Genomic DNA, 26,365 nt, shown 5'->3' with positions numbered 1-26,365 from the left:
GTTACAAAACGTGTCAGTAATGATCCCGACAATCTTTGATACACAATCTTTTCATGGGGATGAATTTATTTATTTATTTAGGGAAGAATCTATACAATAATATGCAGGCTGTATAGCTTCAAATTAATTAAGAATCAAATGATAATGAAAAGAGAGAGTACAAATTTTAATTGAATTTAGAACAAAAACAGGCTTGCAAAAAAATAAATTAAATATGAATTTGTTCTTAACCATTCGTATTGATTCACTAAAGTCACCCAGGCCTCTTCATCTCATTGGAGACGCCTGGGTGCAGTGGCTTTGTTCTTTTAACCATTTTATGTAAATAATGTAAGTTTTTATAAATATGCAGTGTAAACATTGCAGCGTTAAATCCTACTGTAATGCCTATCCGACTGACAGCCATTAGGAGGCACATCCGCAGCCCCCTCCCCCCCCCCCCCCCCCCATCTCCCAAAGATGAGCATGGATTCCACGCTGCCCTATCGGGAAGCTGGGAGCCTCTCTTAGGAGCATTAGATTGTACCAACTATGGAGGAGGCCATGTCTCTTCCATGGGGTTGTAGGAGGTGGACAAATAAGCAGCGACGAGAGAGCCTCTGTGCTGGAAAAAGGTAAGTAAATTATTTACTTCTTAGCACAAATGGGGGGATGACTCATGCCGATCTACAGACAGGGGGCTATAGCATTAGAAATACAGGTTTGTATTCCTAATGTTATAGTATTTTTTTAGAAATTATTATGGCAGACTGTGACAAAATTGAGTCCATCCATTTTATGCCGCATGATGATGATCTTTGGAGAAGAGACCCTCCAGAAGCACAGTTCACTTCTTTACTTCACTCCATCATATAGGTATATGACACAATTCTGAATAGCGAGTTAAACAGATCTGTGTACCTGGAAGGAAATAATTTTAAGGAACTTGGCTTAGAAGACCATGAACTGTGGCCTCTTGACTTCCTTTCTCCCAGGTAGCATAGCTGCAGTGCTGTGCAAAGCAGAGGGGAGCATACCAAAATATATGGTTCCAAAATTAGTTCGAACACCGATTCCATACGGTTTTATGATGGAACATGCAGCATTGCCTGCTTATCCTGTCTAATGTCCATACAGCAGGTGATTTGAGAATATAAAATAAAGTAACATAAATAACAATTACCAGAAACCGAGATTAATTACAAGTAGGACAAAAAAAAATAATTATTGTGCTAACCAACAAAACTATCAACATTACAGATTTTGCTAGTAACTTACAGTCAGCACAAGACAGTCTGCAAGAATGACTCATTTCCCGGAAAACTGGTTTGCACAAGAACTACCATATTAATCAGCAAAAGTGCCAATTATCATACAAAGGGTTTTTATTTACCATTGAGTGATTTATCAGATTGCAAAAATTAGACAAAGCTGATTAGGAAAAATATTCAACTAAACTGCAGTCACTGCGTGTTAGCAGTTTAGCCTACATTTTAAAAAGATTTCAATTTCCCCATTCACAGTTTAGTGAATAAACCTTTCACAATTCGATGGCTTCTTCATGCTGAAGGAAATGTAGCATGGTTTCCTGCTTAGTACATCACCATAGTTGAGAATTCTGACCCTATCCTGCTTCCTTCAACTTTATTAACATGTGGATATCACCAACCTCTTACGGTTTCCAAAAAGCCCAAACCTTGGCTCCCAGACATTTACTATACTATACTTCCCATGACATCAGCCAAGGAGATCTCTGGGTAAGTCGATTTAAAAAATCCCTACGTGCTCCATAAAATCTTGTCTATTAGTACAAGTCTCATTTACGGTTATATATTAAGGCAATGAATGAACTGCAAGAAAATTCCCCGTAACGTGCAATGTGTTTCCACAGCAATAAACCTATCAGAAAATGTGCAATGTGTGTGAATGTATCCCAGAGTTCCACAAGAATAAAACTGCAAGGATTTTGCACAATGTGCCAGGGCCCACTGTATTAAAACCCCCCAGTAATGTGATGTGCAATGTATCTGAATATATCCTAATGAAATGAGCCGTGAGGTCTGGTGTTATAAGAGTATATGAAAGCGCTTCACTAGAATATGCAGTGCTCTAATGAAAGCCAAACACCCCAGCCAACAGAGAAGTTACTTAGTACATGTGATTTTATTTCTTAAATTATTATTATTATTATTATTATTATTTTTTTATTACTACTATTATTTACTGTGTGTGACTAGAGCAGGGGTCCTCAAACTCTGGCCCTCCAGATGTTGCTGAACTACAACTCCTATGATTCTCTGGCTATCTATGTAATTCAAAGAATCAGGGGAGTTGTAGTTCAGCAACATCTGGAGGGCCACAGTTTGAGGACCCCTGGACTAGAGTGTCTGCTTATTTGCATTAAGGAACCTTGTGATATGCAGGTAAAAAATATCTATTAGGGATTTAACCTATTGGCTTCCAAATGCAGCATACATACTAGAAAACACCAGATTTTCATTTGCAAAAATGTTTGCTTAACCTACATTGAATATATAGTGCATATGCAAATTTTACCTTGCTTGTGGAAAACCTGCAAGAAATTGCATAGATTAATATTTTTAAAAAATTGTAATTTGATGTGCTATATTTTAGTACTGGGATAGCTTCTTTTGGTTGCAGTTACCTTGTTTGTCCCCAAGATGGTGCTGTACTTCACAAAGTAGACAGTTAGCCAAGTCATTTTATACTAAAAACAAAGTGCCCTGTGCAGTACAAGGCACTTATAGATAATATTTAACCCCTTAAGGACTGAGCCAAATGTACACGTTGTGATCAAAACAAAACGTAAACAAAAACTTGAATTTGCGCTATATGTCTGTTCAGGCGTAATTCACCTCTTTAATATTATGTGCACCCACACTTTATAATAGATAGATATATAGATATAGATATAGATACACACGGTATATACTCTAGTATAAGCCGACCCGAATATAAGCCGAGGCCCCTAATTTTACCCCCCAAAACTGGGAAAACTTATTGACTCGAGTATAAGACTAGGGTGGGAAATGCAGCAGCTACTGGGAAATTTCTAAATAAAATTAGATCCTAAAAAAATTATATTAATTGAATATTTATTAACAGTGTGTGTATATAATGAATGCAGTGTGTGTGTATATGAGTGCAGTGTGTGTGTGTGTGTGTGTGTTGCAGAGCCTTGGTGGGGGGTGGGCATTTTTATTATTATTATTTTTTTTTATTATTTTAATTTTTTTGTTGTTATATTAATATTATTTTTTTATTATTTTTAATATTATAATTTTTTTTTGTCCCCCCTCCCTGCTTGATACATGGCAGGGTGGGGGGCTCTCACTCCCTGGTGGTTCAGTGACATTGGCAGTTCAGTGGAGGGGGCTGGCAGGAAGCACTTACTTCTCCTGCAGCTCCCTTCTCCTCCGCGCCAGTCCGGTCAGCTCCTTCTGCAAGTCCCAGTGTAAGTCTCGTGGCTGCACTATGACCCGGCGGCTCTCGCGAGACTTACACTGGGAGCTGACCGGACCGGCGCGGAGGAGAAGGGAGCTGACAGGAGAGGTAAGTAAACACTCTTTGCCAGCCCCCCGTCTGTATTATGGCAATGTAAGTTGCCATAATACAGACAGTGACTCGAGTATAAGTCGAGTTGGGGTTTTTCAGCACAAAAAATGTGCTGAAAAACTCTACTTATACTCTAGTATATATGGTATATAAAAAATACAGAAATATATATATATATCATTTTATTCAGGGGAAACAGGGCTTTCATTTAACATCAAATATTTAGGTATTATTATTGCCATTTATATAACGCCAACAGATTCCGTAGTATGAAACATACATTAATATGAATAAAATATTTTTTAAAAATGGGAGAAAATAAGAATTTTTCAAAAATTTTAGTTCCACGTGACATTTTAACTGTGAATGTCATAACACTGTTTTGCTTTTACTAAAATAAAATACACATATTTGTATTCAGTGATGTCTCTCGTGTAAAACAGTGCCCCTTATGTACAGGTTTTATGGTGTTTTGGGAAGTTACAGGGTCCAATATAGCATGTTACATTTTTCAGTTTTTTCACATTGTAATTCGCCAGATTGGTTACGTTGCCTTTGAGACTGTATGGTAGCCCAGGAATGAGAATTACCCCGATGATGGCATACCATTTGCAAAAGTAGACAACCCAAGGTATTGCAAATGGTTTATGTCCAGTCTTTTTTAGTAGCCACTTAGTCACAAACACTGGCCAACTAATTTGAACGCCAATTCTGGCCAGTGTTTGTGACTAAGTGGCTACTAAAAAAGACCGGACATACCCCATTTGCAATATTAATATTAAAATACACTTAGACTATGTATGCATATATATATATATATATATATATATATATACACATACACACACACACACACACACACAGAATATATATATATATATATATATATATATATATATATATATATATATATGAATGATCTAAGTATATATAATTTAATTTTAATGATTATTTTGTATTTTTATTATTTTTATTTTATTTATTTTTTACAGGCAGCAGGGGAAGTACCTGTCATTACAGGCACTCCACATGCTGGCACTGACATGGCTATGCCATCCATGTGATCGTGAGGTCCTCGCAAGGACCTCGCAATCACATGGCTCAGTCGGGCCAGAATGGAGACAGGGGTACTCCCTGGGCTGCCAGGCGAGTCCCCACACCGCAATCGCCGGCGACCGGGTAAGTAGAAAGCAGGAATCCAATTGAGAAAACCATAGGAGAAGGGCAAACGCGTCTTGGAGAATCAGGAAGACTTTTTGGGACTATTTGGGACAGTATTTTACTGGTATTTGGCTTGCTTTAATTTTTAACTGTTTGTTAATAAAGTATAATAGCCTTTTAAACAAGTCCAGCGAGCTCCTGTATATTCTTGCTATCAAAGAAGAGTTGTGCCCTCTTAAAGGCACAGTGCTCATTACACTGAGAGCCCAGCATATTTGGCTCTCTAGAAGGTGAGCATTCAATTTGCAGCACTTTTTTATTATATATGTACTAAGGATAATATACTAGGAGCATTGGCTATATTTTTTAACTTTTTTTTCCTGAGTACCTGGAGAGAGATATATATATATATATATATATATATATATATATATATATATATATTTTTTTTTAAGAGAAGTTTTGGTATTACCTGAATATACCCCTGCGAGTGTGACTTGAGCCTATCCACCTAAGGCTCTAAGCCATGTGAGTGAGTTATATAAAATCTTTTAACCACCCCAAATATCCTTATATACTACACCATATTTTGCTATTTTATTTCATTTCAGTTATTTGCTATACTCATTTATTCCGCTATAGAGGGTAAGTGTTTTTAGCGCTCCACTGGGTCTATCTGAAGTGGTTTATTCCTTCCACTCAGTGCACTCCACTTTTTGCAAGTCATTAATACTAGCCTGACATTGTAGATCTTGATAATACATTTGTATTTCCTTCCCAATCTAAATGGGAAAACTCCATCAAAACAGGGCAACTGTGATCCAACCACCATTTTATGGCCTATAATGACCATCATATCGTGGCATGTCTTTAACATTAACTATATTCATTCAAACATCTTTAGAATAAGTTAAAGGGATTCTATTGTGACAGGAAAACAAAGCACTGGGTGTCTACAGTGTCCCTTTAATTAGGGTGCCATGAATAAATGCAGGAGTAATCCCAAATCCAGTTCTATCCCACAACTCAACTTTTAGGAGACTCAAAGCACCATAACCACTACTCTATGCTCTAGTGGTTAAGGTGCTAGCATCCTAGAGGCACCTTCCCCTGGTTTTGTTGCAATCTTTTTAAATTGGTTTGTTATATACTGTGGCCATCTGGATGCCTGCTGTCCAGCACCGTGCTGTACATAAGTAATTAGATTACTGGCATTTATAAAGTGCTAACCTTTTCCACAGCGCTGTACAATATCATTATTCCAGAGGTACCACTTCCTCATTAGCAATATTGATTCCATCTATGTTTGTACAGTATTCATTGGCTGAGCACTGACTGCTGACACAGCCAAAAAAAGCCACCAGAACTTGGATAAAACTGACATTGTTAATTCGGAAATGGAACTGTGGTAAGCCTGGCAGACTGCAAGCTGTAAATCAGATATTAGAATGTTCAGTTTATATTGGTGTTCCGCTGAAATAAAATACCAATGTGCTGTACTGGTGTATCACTGAACTCCACAGCAATAAAAATAATAGATCCACAGAAACAAAACCCAGTCTATGGTAATGTACACTGGGTCCTATTCAAAATTTCATGGGAGCCCCATGCTTCCAATGGATGTTGTTATCTCTCGTATTATACTTTCATGTTAAACCCCAGGTAAGCCAAAAAGCAGACACAGCGCAATTGTTAAAGACAACCCAGTCCTTTATCTTTACCCATTACAATCTGATCTGACCCGACGCAAACATGTCATGTGCTATGCCTTTGCTTTGGAGATATTGCCTACATCCACTACTCGTTAATGGAAAACATGTCAGACGTCATTTGATTTAGGACAAAAGAATGCAGCTCATGGACCAATATATAAGAGTCTGTTAATGGAGTGTTTGTGCTAGGCTCCTCTTTCCTGGAATTCTCTTTCATCTGACACTTAGACTTTCCTGGAATAAGCTCTAATTATGTTATAGTCACTTTAAAGCAGCTTGATCTGTCAATTTGAAATCTGCTAACAAAAGCTCTTCGAAAACAACACATACTATCAACCACCCTTTTCAGTGAGCCTTTACCATTCCTCAATGGGTCGCTCACACACTGCTGCAGTGAATTGATTCAACTATTTAATATTTGCTTTAAGCTTGAATAAACAGAGCCGTGAAACATGGTTTCGAGATTCTATCGCAAAATCAGCAGATTTCATAAAATGCACGTTCCATACAAAAGCCGTTTATGGCGGTTGTTCACAGATATAACCAAATTATCTCACGCATTTCAGGCTGATATTTGGTTGCCAGGCAATCACCTGCCCCCGGTGGTTTACCTCAAAGTTTGAGTCGTTTTAGATGAAGCACTTCGAAGAAATTTTGATGGTCAACTAGTGAGTCCTAGTAAGTCTGATGACACTGAATCCAGGTAAACCAGATGACTTTACTGGCAAGATTTGTGGTAGGGCAAGAATAGAAATAGAAAAACTAATGCCTTTCATGGTGTGGTCAGGCATCCCATGCAACCTTCCACCAGGGCTCTGTCCAAGCCCTTCATGGAATGTTTTCGGTTGATCAGAAGTTTTTTATTTTTTAGGTCTTCATCCCCAATAATGGCTTTGTAGCATCATTACCACAGATTAAAGCATGCAAACCAGTATTCCTGACAATATAGTGTTAAAAACACATTTTAGGTGGCCAGCCCCCCACCCCCCCCTCCTTCCTTAAATGCCTTTAAGAAGGTAAACTTACCTTTATTCCAGTAGCGCTGGCTCCACCACCAATACACCCCTTTGGCTGAGATCATTGTAATTGACAATCTCAGCCAATCCAATACTTTCCCATAGGAACGTTTTTAAATTAAGAAGCCTTCAGAGACCGGTAGTGGACACCAGAACAACTACATTAAGCTGTAGTTGTTCTGGTGAAAATGGTGTCCCTTTAAATTGTCTGGTTTATGAGCCAGACTGCGACTACAGTGCAGTTTAAATAATTCCACTCACACAATGGATATTTAATCTTGACTAACATTTTTAAACTGAAAATTCAAGGCAAGGGGTGGATAAAGGCAGATCCATAGATTTTGTAATATTAAACTTCCCTTTTAGTTTTGCCAGCTTGTGGATGCAAGATATACCCTAAGATGTAGTGGTTATGGTTCCAGGAGTCCCGTGGTGTCATATGTCAGTAAACTGTAAAACCATTTAAGAATAGGTTTGCTATTTACTTTCATATTCCCTGATTCTGTCATGCATTTACAGTTCTTCAGTCTGAGCTGGTATTGTAAAGTAGAAGTCAGCTCATATCGGAAGAACTGTAGGTGCAAGAAGACATGTGGCAAACGAGTCATGAAGGATTTGACCATTTACTATCGAATGGTGCTAGTGGACCCCTAGCATGTTGTAGTGGTTATGGTGTTTGAGTGTCCTTTTATTCATTAGGAAAAAATGTAAATACCTGAAATAGTTTTTGTTTGTTTGTTTGTTTTTTTAAGAATATTTAAACAGCCAAAATATAGGATGTCCAGGTTTCAATTTATGCAGTGACGCGATTTGCCGTCACACACAAGTATAATGCGGCTGAAGAGCTGTAGAGAAAAATGGTTCCATTGCTAAATGCAACTTTAAGCATCCCTGTGTAAATGGAAGGTCTGGTAGCCCTATTTATAGTTGAAAAGGCTGCAGTTTGCAACTCCGCAGAAATTTAATCAACAATGTTTATACAACTTCTGTGGAACTGTGACATGCTATAAGTACATTTTCAAATTTCTATTAATAGTTTCATCGATGCCTTTAATCCAGACTTGGAGCACAAGCTAAGCTTTACCAAAGGGAAATATAAAGGATCCGTTTCTTAGCTGTTCTTCTCTGGATAGGGATGGCACATTAAGAATAACATACAATTACAGTTAACAGCAAGAACATCCTTCCATTAGTAGATCTATGTGCGGAAACAGAATCTCAAGCCTAAGAGACAATATCACTTTTCTATATGTTGATAGGTTGGCATGCTCTACCTACTACCAAAAGGTGAGACTTTGCCAGTCAATATGTCTTGGACACTGCAATGGTTTAATTTTTCACCCAGTTGGAGTTTAAAGGGACACTATAGTCACCCAGACCACTTCAGCTAAATTAAGTGGTCTGGGTGCCAGGTCCCTCAGGTTTTAACCCTTCACATGTTTACATAGCAGGGTTAATCCAACCTCTAGAGGCTTTCTTCCTGGCAGCCTCAAGAGGCACATCTGCGATGCTGGATGCGAAATTCGCATCCAACGTGCAGAACGTCCATTGGAAAGCATTGAGGAATGCTTTCCTATGGACTGTTTGAATGCGCACGGCACTTGCTGCGCATGCGCATTCCACTCCACTTGGGAGCTGACGTCGGCGGGGGAGGAGAGGTCACCAGCGCAGAGGGAGCCCAGTGCTGGATTAAGGTAAGTGGCTGAAGGTGTTTTAACCCCTTCAGCGCCAAGGGAGGGGGGCCCTGAGGGTGGGGGCACCTTTAGGGCACTATAGTGTCAGGAAAACGTGCCTCCCCCCCATAATTGTCCTAATAAATAGACAAAGCATTCAATACATATAGGGATATACTATCTAAGTGGTGATCCCATACCCTACATCCTCATTTTCCTTTTTGTTTAATTTTTGGCCGATTATTAGAGGCTAAATTACTAAAGGCAACGAGCGGCGTTGAGACTGCATGTGCATGATCTATACACTAAACCTGTATTCAGCTAAAGTTGTTTTGGTGCCCAAACAAACATACAGTATCCCAATTGGATACTGCACACATACAAATCACATAAAAATCATTGTTTAGTAGATATTTACTGTGCATGCTAATAATTATGCATTTTTTTAATGGGGGTATATCTAAAAACAGCTTGAAAAAAATGCAGTTCTCTTGTCCACTGCCTTTGCAAGTCCTCCCCTTTCCCTTCCCTTTCTATGCCTGCCCAAACTTTCTGTGGCTGTCCAATCTCAGACCTCCCAATACAACTCAATGAGAAGTCTTTGCAAGGCAGGTGCTCTAGAAATTTGCTGACTCTTGAGTTCTGTGCAACCAAGCTAACCAAACCAGGAAGTAACAGAACCTGTTGTCTGATTCAAAGTCAAGGGAGTGTACCCAGTATGGATTATAAAAAAAAAATAAAAAAAAAAATAAAAAAAATTAATCAAAAAGGAGGACATACTCTTCACATATCAAGCTTTTCAAGAATCTAAAGTGCTTTAAAGGTCTGGAGTATCCCTTTAAATGCTGGAATTACTGAGAATGACTGATCATTTGGACAGGATGCAGGAAAGGCTGGCAGCTTCCAGCCTGGGGTATACCTACTAACAATTAAAATGGACAAAGAGTTAAGGGTGTTGGTGTTTGTGTGGCCAGGGGCGGGTCTGTTCTGTGAAATCGTTTGTGACTTATTTATGACAGTTTATACAATTAAAATGTAATTAAGAACGTGAACAATGTGTCTTATTTACACAGACTGATTTCTAAACACATTTATTGTAGTTAAAAGGCACATTGGGAGTATTAAATGCTGTGGATCGCGGTTACACACCACACACCATCAATACCGACTTCCTAGAAAAGAGGCACACACTGTTTTTGGTACAAAATAGGGACTGTCCTTCCTCAATAGAGACACTTGGGAGGTATACTGTGTGGCATTGTTTTGCACTTAACACTCATGCATCCCATATCTCAGGAAATCTAGTAAGGAAGCAGTTCAGGCCCGGAAAGACCAAAGAGAACAGACCACCAGCCCAAACTCAAGCACAATTAGTGCTGGACTATAAGAGGCCTCTGCCAAAACATACCCAAAAACATCTCGTGTCACTTTTTTTTGTTTTTAAATATAGAATATCAGAAGGGCACTGGTGTTGTGAACTGCAATCCATAAACTGGAGGACGATTTTCTTTCAGTCCCTTTGCCAACCCTCCCATGTTCAGTGTACATTTCATAATTTACGTAAATTGTTCATGTGCTAAATTTGTTGGTACGCTTATTACCTTTAATCACATTTGACAAACTAAACAAATGTATCGCTGTCCCTTCCACTCCTCAACTGCTAGGATTGCCTTAAAAAACAAAACCAAAGAAAAAGTAAAAATAAAAAAAAAGTCTATTCTGTAAACATTTTTTTTCTGATGGCTCATTGGTATTTACTTTGAAAAATAAAGCCTTGCAGGTCAATTCTCTTGATTTGTAATATATGTATTGCTTGTTCAAACTGCAGCCAACTGGCATTACTTAAAAAAAAAAAAAAAAATACATTCTGTGTGGAGACATCGCGGGGTTTGCAAGAAAAATAAGGCAAACTTAAAATTAATTACATCAGAGTTTGTACTCGGTGTGTAAATTCAGCTAGTTTACAATCACACGGCTATGGCTGACTTTTGATTAGTACTGGTATGGGGTATCTGTTTCAGTCGCTTTGGCCACAACATGCTTCTACCATAAAAGGCACGGGCTCAGCTGGGTCTCAGCGCCAGTTTGTATTTTGTCTTTCATGTAGAGGGTAGGCTGCTGGATGGTGATAAATCACAAACGATTTTATGAGTGATAGAACCAGCAGGTTTCACAATAATTCATACATTTAGTATCCAGTATAACTCATATCAAACTAAGATTTGGAGCATAGCACATTTCTCAACTTTAACTCTTTACGTTTACAGCAGTAAAGGCAATATGGTAAAAAAATAATAATAAGCAAAGATAAACTGTTTTATGCATGTGCCTATTCAAAGATGACAAAGCATATGTCCCGGTTGCATTGTTGTTATAGTGCTGGACAATTTGACAACTGTAGCCTAAAAACTATTCTTTAATATAATAATCCTTAAATCAAGTTTTGAGAGGAAATAGAGGGTTTTATTTTTAAATTAAGTACCGGTATATGTAAAAAAGAAATTGATAATCTCAACCCTACTTTTAGTATGTGACAGGATCCCTATGCATGCACCTTGGGTCAGACCATGTTGGAAAACCACCAAGTTAATCTCTATGGTCTTTCCTGCAGGAATGACCACACAGACTGTCAGGTTTTGAACCACTGTCTGACCCAAGGTGCATGTATATGGCTGAAGGATCCGGTCACATACTAAAAGTAAGGATGAGATTTAATTTTTTTTAAACACAAACTTCATTTAACTTCTCCAGAAACACTATAGCTTAATGTAGGGGTTTTGCAGTCTGTAGCCTGTCTCTGAAAGCTTTTCAATGTAAGCATTGCCATTTCAGAGAAAAGGCCTTGTTTACATTACTGCCTAGTAACAACTCTAGTGGCAGTCATTAAGACGGCCACTAGAGGTTCTTCCTGGTCCAGTGCTGCAGAGGGTTCGGCACCTACGTTCAGTGTCTCCATGTTGTGCATGGAGGCGCTGAGCATTCCCCACAGAGATGCATTGATTCAATGCATCTCTACGTGTAGATGATTCGCGCAGCGCAGTGTTTTGCTGTGCATGCACAACAGCCCCCTAATGCTTTCCTCTGGGAAAGCACTGGATTGGCTGAGATCATCAAGATTGATGATCTAAATGGTTTAATACTATAGTTTCAGGAATACAGGTTTGGGCTCCTGACAGTATGGTGGTTATTCTTCAAACTCCCGGCTCAAAAGGGATCCTTGCCGGGTGCTTAAAGCCCAGGGTTCAATATCCAATAGGTACAATTGAAATAGGCTAGCACTCACGGTCTTGTAATTAAAAGTTTAAAACTTTTAATTACAAGACCGTGAGTGCTAGTCTATATCAATTGTACCCAATATATATACATTTCCTTTAAAACTTGATGAAAGGATTATTATATTAAAAAATAGTGTTGGTCACATTAGTCCTTTTTTGTAAGTTCCAACATTTTTTTCCACCAAAAACATCCATTTTAAACCTGCCAAGTCTCATGTATTAAACTGATACTGCTATTTATGCCAATATTCCTGACATTTTTTGCAAGTATATTCATTAGTGAGAAAAATAAAACATTACATCTACTCACACCTTCAATTAAATAAAACGTGTGTACCAAAGCCAAACCAAGTGCTATTCTCGGGTAAACGGCTAAATATGGAGCAATCACCATGAAAAACATTAGAATGTGTCTCAATTTTTAGTATTTTGCACCCAAAATAGCACCTGCTTTGCTTAGATAAACTTCCCCAGAGTTGGCAAATACTTCGACAGTACCTGCCAGTTACATTTTAAACACTTAAATGGGAGTTAAAGGTGACACCTCCCAAATTCTTTTTTCGTTTGTTGGGCATTTTAGGCATGGGCATATCAGCCTGTTTTCTCTCAAAATCACACTGCTAATAAGAGTTTGAATATAAATCTCAAAGGAACACTAAGCACCATAACCACTACATAGTAATGTAGTGGTTATGGTGTCAGAGGTGCCCTGCAAAACCACCACCCCATCTCCATAATCAAACCATTTTATAATGGTTTGACTTCTTACATGGGGTTCACCAGGCGTCACTCTACTCCATTAGTTCATCAGCTCTAGAGCTGAATATGCTTAGAAGCTTCCATTATCTCCCCTAAGCTAAGCCCTGCTGAGTGTCAGCTGATCGCTCTCAACCAATGAGCTATGCCATGCATAGCTGGCATTAGCGCAGACTTAGGTTTCCAGATCTCTGACTGAGGTAGTGTAGATAGGGAGCCGTGCCACAGGGACCCCAGATACGTTCTTACAATGGGGGAGGACAGGGTGCCAGGCACATCTAGCAACATAACCACTGCATCATGCTGTAGTGGTTATAGTGCTTGGAGTGTTCCTTTAACCACTTCATATTCACCATTTTCTACAACAATAAGAAAGTATGTCACAAAGATTCCAAAATTTGAGAGATGGTATTTATCAAGTCAAAACGTGCTATTTTGGAGCAAACTCCAAATATGGAGTATTCTAATGGGTTCCATGGTGATATTTTTTGCTCCCTAGTAGCACACATTGTTCATATAGCCCAAAATGTGCAGCCTGTGGGAAACTACTTATTAGCCAAAGAAACTGGGAATGTCAATACAAGAATGTACTTACCGGTATCTTAAATATAGCTAAACTTAATAGGAAGTTCCATACACAGTGTTCTAGAATAAAGCATGAATTTCTCAAAACAGAAATTTTGTTTTTTTAATTTTTAGGTCAATCAAAAAATATAGCTAGCTTAGAGGATATTTCCAATTCAGCCATTTATAGTGGACTAAAATTTTAAACTCATTGCAAATTCCCAGATTTTACTAGTAACATGACGTAAAGTCATGATTTTATTAAAGACACGGAGGCGAGTATTATGCATAACTCTTTCTTTATTTCCTCAGCAGCAAAGATAGAGGAATATAAATATTGTCAAAAAATGAAAGAAAAAACTGTATAGGCATAACGGGTAGCCAATCACATGGTAGAGGAAGTGGCTATATAAGTCCTGTGTCTCCCACAATCCCCCTCTTTCTTGCGAAAACCGAAGACCAGGTAAGAAGAAACGATGTCCCACTTGATCAGCACAGGAAACAGGAACAATGCGACAACATCAAGCTAAAAAAGACAGAGAAATATGGTAATTTCCAGACTCAAAACTGTAGACTTACCAAACAGCATCATAAAGTAGTCACAAACAAGAAACCGGATTCTGAAATACAAAGGATATATAATTAGTGAACATAAAAGACGTATCAAACCATCCAATCATATCAATAAACATACATAATCAATACATAATCAATACATACCTATTGAACAGGAAAAAATCCGTAGAGTCTCAAGCATCTCGTATCCCCATTCCACACCGGGAGGGCGGGAGGGAATAATACTCGCCTCCGTGTCTTTAATAAAATCATGACTTTACGTCATGTTACTAGTAAAATCTGGGAATTTTATTAAAGACACGGAGGCTCATATTATGCAAGTTCAAAGCTGTGCAACTATTCGAGATGCGATGTGTTCAATAGATCTGAAATAGAAATCTCTAAAAGTCGATTCTCTGGACCAATCTGCCGCCCGCATGATATCCTCCAGACGACATCCGACCGAGGAGGCTTTAGAAGCCATTGCTCCCCGTACAGAATGGGGCGTAAACACAGAGGTGTCTATACCCGCAGAGGATAATAATTCCCGTATCCAACGTGCCAGGGTAGGTGTAGAAACCGGTCGATAAGGCGACTTGAAAGATATGAACAAATCGTGTAGATCAGCAGAGCGAAGGGAACTCGTGACATCCAGATAAACTCTGAGGCAATCCACCGGGCAGAGCGCCGGACAGCCAGTAAACCTGGGATACGAAAAGGACTTGGATGCAGATTTAGTCCTCCTGGATATATCAAAAGTAACACCTTCTGGGGTGAATGCAATGGCGTCCCAATCCATGGCCCTGACGTCGGAGACCCTCTTGCAAGAGATCAAACAGAGTAACATCACCAACTTGGATGACAGGCGTTTCAAAGACAGCTCCTGATTAGGGTACCATGAGGAGAGGAACTGCAACATTATGCTAACGTCCCAAAAGGCAGAGAAGCGAGGCCGAGGAGGGCGCGCAAGGCGGATACCCTTGAGAAGACGACACACAAAAGGATGCCTGCCGACAGGGGAACCATCCAAACCCCTGTGTCCGGCCGAGATAGCCGAGCGGGAGAGGTTAATCGTGCGGTACGCCTTGCCCGAGTCAAACAGGGACGTGAGGAACTCGAGGATCAAAGGCAAAGGGGCAGATACGGGATCCACTGCCCGTTCCAAGCACCAACCAGACCACGATCTCCATGAAGCCCGATAGGCAGTTCGAGTGCCTGGGGCCCAAGCGTTATCGAGGAGTAGGAGAGTTGTCTGCGGAACGCCTGGGACAATCCAAGGTCCCCTGAAAGGAACCATGCTATCAGTGGTAGCTGGCGTTGCAATACTAGTTCGTGCGGGTTCCCATCCGGGTCCAGAAGGAGTTCCTGGAAGATTGGAATCAACCGAGGATAATCGATCGACAACTCCATCAAGCGGGGAAACCATGGTCGAGATCTCCAAAGCGGGGTGATTAACGCTACACAACAGTCGTGGCGAACCAATTTCGAGATCGTGCGCGCTATCATGTTGAATGGAGGGAATGCGTATAGCAGGCCCCGTGGCCAGTCTTGAAGGAAGGCATCGGTCGCCACCGCTGCCGGATCCGGCCTCCAGCTGAAGAACTTCGGTAGTTGAGTGTTCAGACGAGATGCGAACAGATCCATCTGGAACTTTCCCCACAACATGTCCAGGCTTCGGAACACCGAAGTGTGTAGACGCCAATCTCCAGAGTCTCTTAAGTGTCTGGAATTCCAATCCGCTCCCGAATTGTCTAGTCCCGGGATGTGTTCCGCTGTCACCGAGATGTTGTTGAAGAGGCAGTATTGCCAGAAGTCTTTCGCTAGAATTGCCAACATCTTGGACTTCGTACCCCCCAGGTGGTTTATGTAGCGGACCGCTGATATATTGTCCATCTTGAGGAGAACGCAGCAATTCGCCCGTCCTGGGGTAAGACTGCGGATCGCGAAAGCTCCAGCCAGGAGCTCTAGGCAGTTGATGTGCAATGATTTCTCCACGTCGGACCATCTGCCTCCTGTGGAAACGTCGCCACAACGAGCACCCCAGCCGTGTAAGCTGGCATCTGATTCGATCACCACGTCCGGGATGGAGCCGAAGATGGCTCTCCCATTCCACGCCTCCATGTGTGCTAACCACCACACCAACTCGTCTCTGGACTCTGCGTCCAAGCGTATCCGAGACTCGTAGGAGTGACCTGACCGAAGGTGTGACCCTTTGAGTCGCTGGAGGGCCCGGTAGTGTAGTGGGCCCGGGAAGATTGCCTGAATAGAGGCCGCGAGAAGGCCAATTACTCTCGCCAGCTGTCTGATGGACAAGTCTGCGACGCGCAGAGCTCTTCGAATCTCCTTCTGAATGGCTTTCACTTTGGAACCTGGTAGGAACAGGAACTGCTGGACGGAGTCCACTCTGAACCCCAGGAACTCTATGGACTGGGCGGGATCTAGGACCGATTTGTCCCAGTTGATCAGGAAACCCAACTTCTGTAGCAGGGTGGTAGTCCACTCTAGGTGTAGAAGGAGATCCTCCTTCGATTGGGACAAAATCAGAATGTCGTCCAGGTAAACAATGAGGCGAACCCCTCGGGTACGGAGGAACGCCACCACAGGCTTCAGAAGCTTGGTGAAGCACCAAGGGGCCGAAGAGAGACCGAAAGGCAGGCAGGTGAAACGCCAACGCCGCCCGTGCCATGTGAAATGGAGATAATCTCTGAATTCTAGAGCAATGGGGACCGTGAAGTAGGCGTCCTTCAGGTCTAGTTTGGCAAGCCAGTCCGACTGGCGCAGAAGGTCCCTGAGGCAGTGTATACCTTCCATCTGGAAGTGCTGGTAACGTAGGAAGGCGTTGAGGGGACGAAGATTTATTACAGGGCGAACTCCGCCTCCTTTCTTGGGCACCAGGAACAGATTGCTCGTAAAGCCCTTGGCGGCGAACGGCAGTTCCTCTATAGCGCCCTTGGAGAGCATCTCTCCGACCTCCGCGGAGATCCTCTCGTCTTGTTCCCGTGGAAGGGACAGTTCTCTGGGGGAGTAGAACTGGACAGGCATTGAAACAAAATCTAGGCGATACCCCTTTACACACTGCAGAACCCAAGCATCCGAGGTGAGCTCCGCCCACTCTCGGTAAAATAAGGCCAGTCTCCCTGCTACCTGAACGGGAGGGGAAGAAAGGGTACTCACCGTAAGGACGTCTGCTGGTGGCACCGCTGCGGGGGTATCTGGAGCCCCAAGCCCGACCTCTGGCTGGGAAGAAAGGAGGGGTTCTTTGGTCCTGAAATCCCCGGGAGGGAAAGAAGGAACCTCTGGTAGCGCGGAATGCGCCTCGGAAACCCCGGCCGGGTGGACGGTTCCTGCTACGCCCGGCCCCTCCAAAAACCTTAGGCGCGAACACACGTTTCATGCTCGCCTGCGCCTTGTCAATCGCCGTGAAGGTCTTGACATACGACCCCATGTCTTTAACGAAGGAGGTGCCAAACAGCAAACCCTCCTCAGTCGGGTCAGGCTCCGCCACAGTCATAGTGGCCAGTTTAGGGTCGATTTTTAATAATATCGCCTTACGTCTCTCTGCAGATATCGCCGTATTGGCGTTTCCCAGCAAGCATATGGCCCGTTGGACCCAACCAATGGCCACGTCCACGTCCAAAACTGAATCCCCAGTTTTAGCAGTATCTAGAAGCTCATAGAGCTTCGAGAGGGGCCCCAGTGTGTCCAGGATCTTGTCCTGGCATCCCTTCAGGGAATTGTCAAGGCCCTTTTTGGGCTTCCAGCCCGACTTACCCAGGAACTGGGCAATCTGTGGGTCAATATCTGGTGTTTTACCCGCAGCGCCCGGGAGAGAAGGGCGAGGGCATTCGGCCCGCAGCTTATTGCGGCCTTCTTTGGAAAGGGGTGTGCGGATACGTTTGGCCACATACTGGGCAATATGATCTGGGGGGACCCATTCAGCGGACCGGGGGTGACGTAGGTCGTCTGGGTCGAACAGGGGGTTACCCTGAGGATCAAGAATAGTGTTGTCAACCCCGGAGGGGCCTAAGACTGGACCCCGGGTCTTGGCGGAGGACTCTGATGGGTTAACGCCCGTAAAGGGCAAATCCTCGCCAGACACATCATCATCACCAAAGGAGTCATACTCCATATAGTCGGATTCCTCCTCCACACTCCGGTCGGTATCCGACCCATCATCAAGGGCTCTAGCCCGTTTCCATAATCTAGCCTTTTTAGCCCGGCCAGGGGCTCTTTTGCGCGTGGGGTGCGCGCCATCTGTGACCGCCTCAAGCGTGTCAGTCATGGCAGGTAGAACCTGCATCGAGGAGTGGGAGCCGACGTGTTTGGACTTGGCCTTCGCCTTACGGGCTCCAGGCACAGTCTGAGCAGGGGAGGGGGACCCCACGCCCATAGGGGCGGGGGAGGCCAGAGTAGGCAAAACCAGGGAGTGCATTGATTGTGAAAAGGAAGTAGTAACAGCTCCCATGGCCGAGGCAATAGCCTTCTGAATGGAGGAGGCCATAGTGGCTTCCAGCATGGCCTGAAATTCCTGGGAGGCCATAGCGCCCTCAGCGCTGTCTGAGTGGAAGTCCCCAGGGGGACCCACAGGCCCATCCTCCCTATCCTGCATGCTGCAAAGTTGCAGTGGGCAATTAAAGACAGTTAAATGACACTAAGGTGGATGAAGAAGAGCAAAGGGTTGAGTAACCCACAGAAAACGAAACACACAGACCGTCTAGCGTTCCCAGGGGACCCGGCAAAGCAAAGGTGACCGCACGGCAGCACAGGGGAAGGATCGAGGTCCGCCCAAGATGGCCGCCACACGTGAGGGAAGGCGCACGCGACTGGGCACCCGGCGGGGGAAGGGGCTCGTGCACCCGATCCGCCGAGCCCGCCCGCGAGCGGGGAGGGATGCGTGCGCAGCCGTGGCCGACAACAGAGCGGTTGCGGCAAAAGCACAGAGCCGGGAGTCGTGCGGGAGCACGAGGGGGCTAGAAAAAGGCAGGTTACAGAAATCCCCGGGTAGGGGGGAAAAGCACCAAGGGGGTCCCAGGGGGAACGCTAGTGGTAACAGGTAACTAAACAACCATAAATAGTATACAATGAAATATCATACAAATAAACGATCATCAAATTTGAGTCAGAGAGAAACAAAAAGTACTTATCTGTCTGAGGAAGCAGCAAAGAAAGAGGGGGATTGTGGGAGACACAGGACTTATATAGCCACTTCCTCTACCATGTGATTGGCTACCCGTTATGCCTATACAGTTTTTTCTTTCATTTTTTGACAATATTTATATTCCTCTATCTTTGCTGCTGAGGAAATAAAGAAAGAGTTATGCATAATATGAGCCTCCGTGTCTTTAATAAAATTCACTTCGGTAGCAACTTCGGTTGGGCAAAAAAAAAAAAAAGATACCTGCACAGTTGTGATGCCACAGACCATCAACTAAGCTTTTAATTCCATCACCCAGTTAATTTGCATGACATCACTCTGTGAGAGACTAACAGTGAGCAAGGACAAAGACCCTCTTAAACAATGCATATGAGGCTTCCTGTGTTCCATAAAGTCAGGCAGATCATCTCCAGTCTCTAGAATACTCAGGAAACAAAACAGCTTGCACTAGAAGGATAATTATCCCGAACTAAAACCCCCAATATACTTTTAAAACCAGAGAACTGTGTTGGACATAAGTAACTTATTCTGATATATACTTATGTTGATATATATACTAAAAAATGTAGACCATGCTGCTAAAGGACAGTGCATGTATTAGATTCATTACTACTTCTATATATTGTTTCGAGAGACTGTCTATAAATCACACAGTGAGGTGATACAGACTATTGATTGTGTTACTATGCTCAGAGTGAAAAATAGAATGATAAATCATATACGTGCCAAGAATCACACATGAAACACTTCACCTACTTAGGCTAAAAAAAAAAAAAGAAATAAACCAAGAAAAAAAAAAACCATCAATTAATGAAATTTGAGAAACCTACCTCCTCTTTGTACCAATAAGGTGACTTCACTTCCTTTCGGACATTCGATCAGTAAATCCACAACTTGGTTATGAGTAAGGTTTTGCACATTTTTCTTGTTCACTTCCACAATAAGGTCACCTTCTTTGAGGCCACGGCATCTTGGGCTGTCTACAATCTGTTTCACTCTCTGTCCTCCCCCACCAGGACTATCTGCTATAGTAAACCCAAATCCCATAGGTCCTTTCACAATGTGCACAGTAATAAGTTCAGGTTGTGTTGCTATAGAGGATGCCAAAGAGACCGTATCATTAGGGTAACCATGGGAACCATTTGAAGAAACGTCAGCAGGGCTGCTAGGCCTTGGCTCCTTTAAGTTATTGGCTTTCCTGGTTTTGCTGCTGCTGCTTGAGGGAGAGTCATAACCTTCTTGCCCATTGACAATTATTGGGTCTTTATCCAATATGGCCACAGATGTCACAAGGCTTGTATTGGGGTCATCGGGATCAAAGGGAAGTGGATAACCTCTGCAAAGTTCAAGGTCAACACTTTCACCAATTGGAATTGATTGGAAGATCTTCACAACTTGAGCATGAGTATATCCGAGGACACAAGTCTCATTAACACTAACAATGACATCTCCTGCAGGAAAGGGACAAATTGTACATGTTGAATGACTTGTTAGTGCGGGGAAAACAGCAGAGTAATGTGCCCTCTCTTTGAGTTGTTGGCTAAAACTGTAAGAATTAGTTACTTAAACATTAGTCTGTGGTAAATTTCAGAACAGTTTGCAAAATTTAGACAACAGAAAATTTCTCAGACTAGGAGAGTTGTTTTTTTATTTATATTTTCCCCACTTTGCTTATTTTTGGACTAATGTTTGCAAGCCAGTTTGTCAACTCCCCAGAGCCAACATCTCACTAAATAAACACCTACTGGTGAAATGATGGGTGCTTTAGCTGCACGCTCTCATTTCACAGAGGCAGTGATTGGAAAACAAAATACGTCAGTGTGCTTTTTTTTTTTATGAAAAATGTACAGAATTCTGTATGAAAGAAAAACAGTGACCGCGCACAGTTGCAAAGAGTTTAACTCATAAATAATATAAATTAAACTACAAGAACAAAAAAAATCCATCACACTGGCTTAAAATTTATTTTAAAGTAGCTTCATTCAATTTATTTTTCTTAAACAAAACTAATCAGGACAGCTGCATGTTGTGCCATTTCTGACAAATCTGAAAGCCAAGGTTTATGAATTTCATATTTTGCTTTATTTGAACAATCATATGTAATTGAGCGAATTCATCAATTTTTAGATGTTCAACATTAAAACGTATATTATACTTTTTATTTTATTTTTTTTATTTAAGCATTTTTGAATGTTTAATACATTGTCCATACTCTATAGGAGTCAGCTATAGCTTGAGTTTTTCCCTTTAAGTGTCCATTTAACTGTAATGATTAGTTCTAGAGCGATTACATACAACATGACCAATATAATGTACCTGTTTCCATTTTGCCATCTAATGCTGCCGGACCATCAACCACTAAACTCTTGATTTGCAGGAATTCATCTGGTTCGTCACCTCCAACCACAGTGAAACCAAATCCTCTACTGCTTTTTCTCAGTTTTGTGCGGATGAATTTTCCTTTCAATTCGGAGGGATTCCTTGTAAAGAATGGCTTTGCTGGTACAGTGAAGAACAATAAGATGATATAAAGAACAGCCTTCTTTACGAGCGGTCTTAATCAATTTAAAAGACACAGCGATTTTCAGGCAAACCGTGTAGTACTAAGAAGAAGGGTGTCTCGAAATGACTTGGGTTGAAATGATGTGGTCGAGCAGGACCATGGCATAGAATAAGCATGTCCCTCTGCCAGGTCTATCACTTAAGAGCACACCACATGCAAAGTAGTGGTAGGGTGGTAACATAGTAACATATCCTACCTTACCTCTCTAGTCAATCCTATCACATGCGGAAAACTTGAAGCTGCATTGGGCAAAGGACTATGATCACCCTCTAGTGTGGTTCCCCTCTGACACGCTACAATCCATGTAGGTGGGGATATCTTGGTGGCACAGGATGAGAATAGGTTGCAAATACACAAGGGGAATGGAGAGGGCATGAAAGACACACAGGACGGTCAAAAGACACACAAGGGGATGGATTAAGGTAAAATAAAAGTAGAAAGAAATGAGGAAATAAGTAGGTAAGAGGGGAGATCAGAGTTGCACATGTAGGGATACATAAGTGGTAGTGAGGCATAAGTAGATTGGGAAGATATAAGTGGAGAAAAACACACACACACACACACAAACACACAATTGGTGGGAGCAAAAGTGTGCAGAAAAAAATCCAGAGAAATGTAGCGATGGGGGATATAAGAGAGAAAGGGGAACAAGGACAGGGAACAAACAAACAAAAAAAACACATGCAGTACTACACACACACAAATACATATCTGCATTCACACACTAGCTGTATTCCAAGAAAACACACACAGATACACACTAACCTACAAATAAGGGACTGTGTCAAGTTGTTGGAAATAAAACATGTAAAAAGCATTTTGTGGGATGAGTGACAATGGAAGTATCAAGCTGGGTTTCTAGTTACACCTTTGTAAAAACTCTCTCATTGAACTTTGTTTGGGACTTTGTCCTGGGAACAGATGTGCTAAAGATGGTGCATCAAGAGACTACACAAGGAATGTTAGAAATCAAGCGTACATTATGTTTTACGAGCAGGACTGACGCCTAACACGACACACGAGAATCTGCTATCAAGGGATCAAGGTTAATGTAAACGCAACTAAGAACAGTAAACATGATCTTTTAAAGCAGTATTGTGATTTAATAGTACAATATTGCAATAAATATATACGCATATACTGTACCATGTGCCGGTATGTCTCTTGCAGCTTCTTTCTTTTTTGGAGTGAGATTGTTGGGAAGGGGTGCCATAGGCGGAGGAGCAAGTGGTGGTTGGTCTTCTGTCCATTCTGTTTGGAAGAACAAACACTACTTAATTAGTTCAATTATAAAAGTATCATAGTGCACAGCTAGGCATAATTACAAAGCATGAATAATATACCGGTCAGTTGAGAAAATTATTTATAGATATTACCGGGTACTAGGCAGGATCATTAAAAAGATTTAAAACAACCAAAAACTCCAAGCAACGTACTGTAAGGCACATGGACACTGACGTACATATATGGTACATATATGGACACTGACGTACATATACACACACCTCAGTCATACAAAGCAAATCTAAAGTCAGGAACCAGACAAATAACATTATATTAATATCATCAGGACCATTATGCAATAAACCAGTGGATATAGCTTTGGCACATATTGTCCAGCATTTAAAAGCCACCATCTTTAATGTGCTAAATTTAAAATGGCCTACCATATACGAGTAGTTTATGCCTTTGATTCAACCAGTATAAATAATTGTATGGTAGATCTGCAGTTGGTGAACTGACTGATCTATATCCCCCTTGTTCTTTAAAAATGTGTTACTCTTAATCCACTGAATAGTATATTGGTTTATCAAGGTTATTATTGCAATATTATACGCTGTTATTTAGAACAGACATAAGTGAGAAGGAGCTAGTTCATGCTGCTTACATCCTTTATATAGAATGCATACTATTAATTCCCACATCAGTTACATAATTTGACTCATGGTGCCCCCCTGTGGAATTCATGCTCATATGTAAAATATAGCAAGATGTGTTGCAGAGTAAACACACATCCAAGCACATGTATTCATGGAAAGGAAGTTCTTACAGCAAGTATAAAGTTGTTTTATTCAAACGTGTAATGATTTGAGGCCTGTTTGTCCTTACTGATTCATTTTCTATGGGTTTGCCTGAACATATATACAACACTGGACACTTTGCTATAGGTGAAATTCGACTTCTGTCTTACATATATTATTAGACAGCACGTAAATCTTTTGCATAGTACACAAGAAAATAGACTAATTAAAACACTACTGGTTTCTTGAAACAAACAGCAAAAATGTATCCGGTTTTAAAATGTATGTGTATCTGTGTGTCTAAGAATGTATGCATACATGTTCATACATTTGAACATTCAAATGCCCTCACCACACACAAACACAAACCTGAATTCAAATACCAAATACCAATGCCACACACAAACACACCACTGCATTCAAATGCCAAAACTACACACACACACACAAACTACATTCAAATACAAACACTACATATAAATAAATACAATTTTGCATTAAAATGCCAATGCTACATAAAAATAGATCCCGCTGCATTCAAATGCCAACACTGCACACAAATTTAACAGTGCAATCAAATGACACCAGACACACACACACACACACCCCTACATTCCAACGCGAAAACTACAAACACACAACTGTATTGAAATGCCAACACTATATACAAATATACCCTTTCATTCAAATGCCAACATGTCCCTGCCTTTAAACATCAACACTACACACAAATACACACCTACAGTCACACACATATTTCATATAAAACATATCAACATGCAAACACAGTCACTGTTCATAACTACACCCTACAAGGAAGGATAAATGGTAAATCCCCAGCTGGCAAAGCATTGTGGGAGTTGTATGGGAAATGAAAATGTACCCTGCACTACAGGTGGAGGGTGGGGGGGCTGCATTAAAAAAGTATTTGCACTTGGGCCCTCTCTGGACTAGTTCTGCCACTGGCTCTTGATATGTAAAATGTGTCATTAAAGGAACCGGTGTTCAAGGTGCAAAAACAATATCTATTGTATTAGACAAAAAAATAAAATAAAAAGTTATTTAATGCATAATTAATTTAAAAACAAATGTGGATATGTTTAACTCACCTTCTGTTTGCTGTTGTCCAAGTTGTTTCTTTCTTTTGGCTTCTAGGACTGGATTTTCATACTGCGTTTTTCGGTTTATGTGACTGAAAATGGAAAGAATAACATTGTTAGAAAGTAATATATATATATATATATATATATATATATATATATATATATATATCTCAATATCAATTAATGGAATATACAGAATACAATGTGGAATCAACACAGTGCTACTGTAGTCAGTTCAGCTCCTGCTAGATTAGACAGCTTAAATAGGGCGGCATAACAGCAAGTAATTGAGAAAACAGACACTTTGGCACTCTCCTAGTGTGCTTTTGAGGGTGCAAAGTTGTGAACCCTTCTTTTGGCCCACATAGACAGATACGCAATAGGAAAATTGAGAACACTGGTCAAATTCTTTGACGCTTAAAAAGACACTAAGTGCCACAATCACTTTATTTTATTAAAACGATTATAGTTCCTGAAATCCGGCTCATGGTTCAGTTTGAAACTGTTTTTGAATGTTTTAGCACTGAATGAGAGTCCCTGGGTATCCTGAGGCCAGTTTCTTTCTGTTGCTGGGGCCATTGCTTCCACGTTTGCCTGTGCAGAGGTGGATGGTAGTGCCTGGCTGAGTGTGTCATCTGACCACGGGTGAGAGTTGGTATGGTGGAGTATATTTCTGCCTTATCCATACCTCCCGTGGTCAGGCTAGAGGAGAGCCAGCATTAAACCTTTTAAAAATAGGTTAACACTAAACAGTGCGGCAGTTCTAGGGTAGGGTGCTCCAGGTGCCAAAATAACCTAAATGAGATTCCTTATGATGCCACCATCAAAAGTCTGAGTCTGGTTATGCTAAATATGAGGAATCATAAGGAAGAAGGTTGAAGGTGTAAGATTTGAAGAACCATAGAAGGAGCCATGTGATTATAATCACAGATATATGTTTCTATGTAGTTTGATAGCTCTCTTGCTTGTTTCTGTATGGAATATGCTGTACCAAGAGAGAGAAAAGAGATGTATCCTATCTAAATCCCACGCCTGCACCAGATGTGCCCCTTCAATTAGTACCAGTCCTATGAAGACAGCGAGAACCCATACGATGGAGGATAGGATAAAGCTGCAATGCAATTTGTGCCACATATTCTTCGGGATCTAAACAGCTTTGTGTTTTAGGTGCTAGACTTTTTTTTCCTCAATACATAAATTAACATGGTAACAAAAACTATAAATAAGTTAATAAACAAAAAGCATAGAATTCTGCG

The 26,365-nt window shown here is 41.3% G+C and overlaps 1 protein-coding gene across 14 annotated transcripts in view; it reads right to left on the bottom strand.

Annotated features, from left to right (window-relative positions):
- MAGI1 (membrane associated guanylate kinase, WW and PDZ domain containing 1) overlaps positions 1 to 26,365 on the bottom strand; it is a 468,514-nt gene that overhangs the window by 63,420 nt on the left and 378,729 nt on the right. For all 14 annotated transcript variants that reach the window (XM_063426812.1, XM_063426813.1, XM_063426817.1 and 11 more), the window contains 4 exons: positions 25,116 to 25,198; positions 23,132 to 23,236; positions 21,739 to 21,921; positions 20,253 to 20,873 (listed from right to left, as the gene is read on the bottom strand). In XM_063426812.1, the coding sequence (XP_063282882.1) occupies positions 20,253 to 20,873; positions 21,739 to 21,921; positions 23,132 to 23,236; positions 25,116 to 25,198 (992 nt within the window). The remainder of the gene's footprint in view (positions 1 to 20,252; positions 20,874 to 21,738; positions 21,922 to 23,131; positions 23,237 to 25,115; positions 25,199 to 26,365) is intronic.

This window comes from Pelobates fuscus, chromosome 7 (assembly GCF_036172605.1).
Source record: "Pelobates fuscus isolate aPelFus1 chromosome 7, aPelFus1.pri, whole genome shotgun sequence".
Classification (NCBI taxonomy): domain Eukaryota; kingdom Metazoa; phylum Chordata; class Amphibia; order Anura; family Pelobatidae; genus Pelobates; species Pelobates fuscus.
Note: the sequence above shows the minus strand (reverse complement) of the source record. Positions and strands in the feature narration are given on the sequence as shown.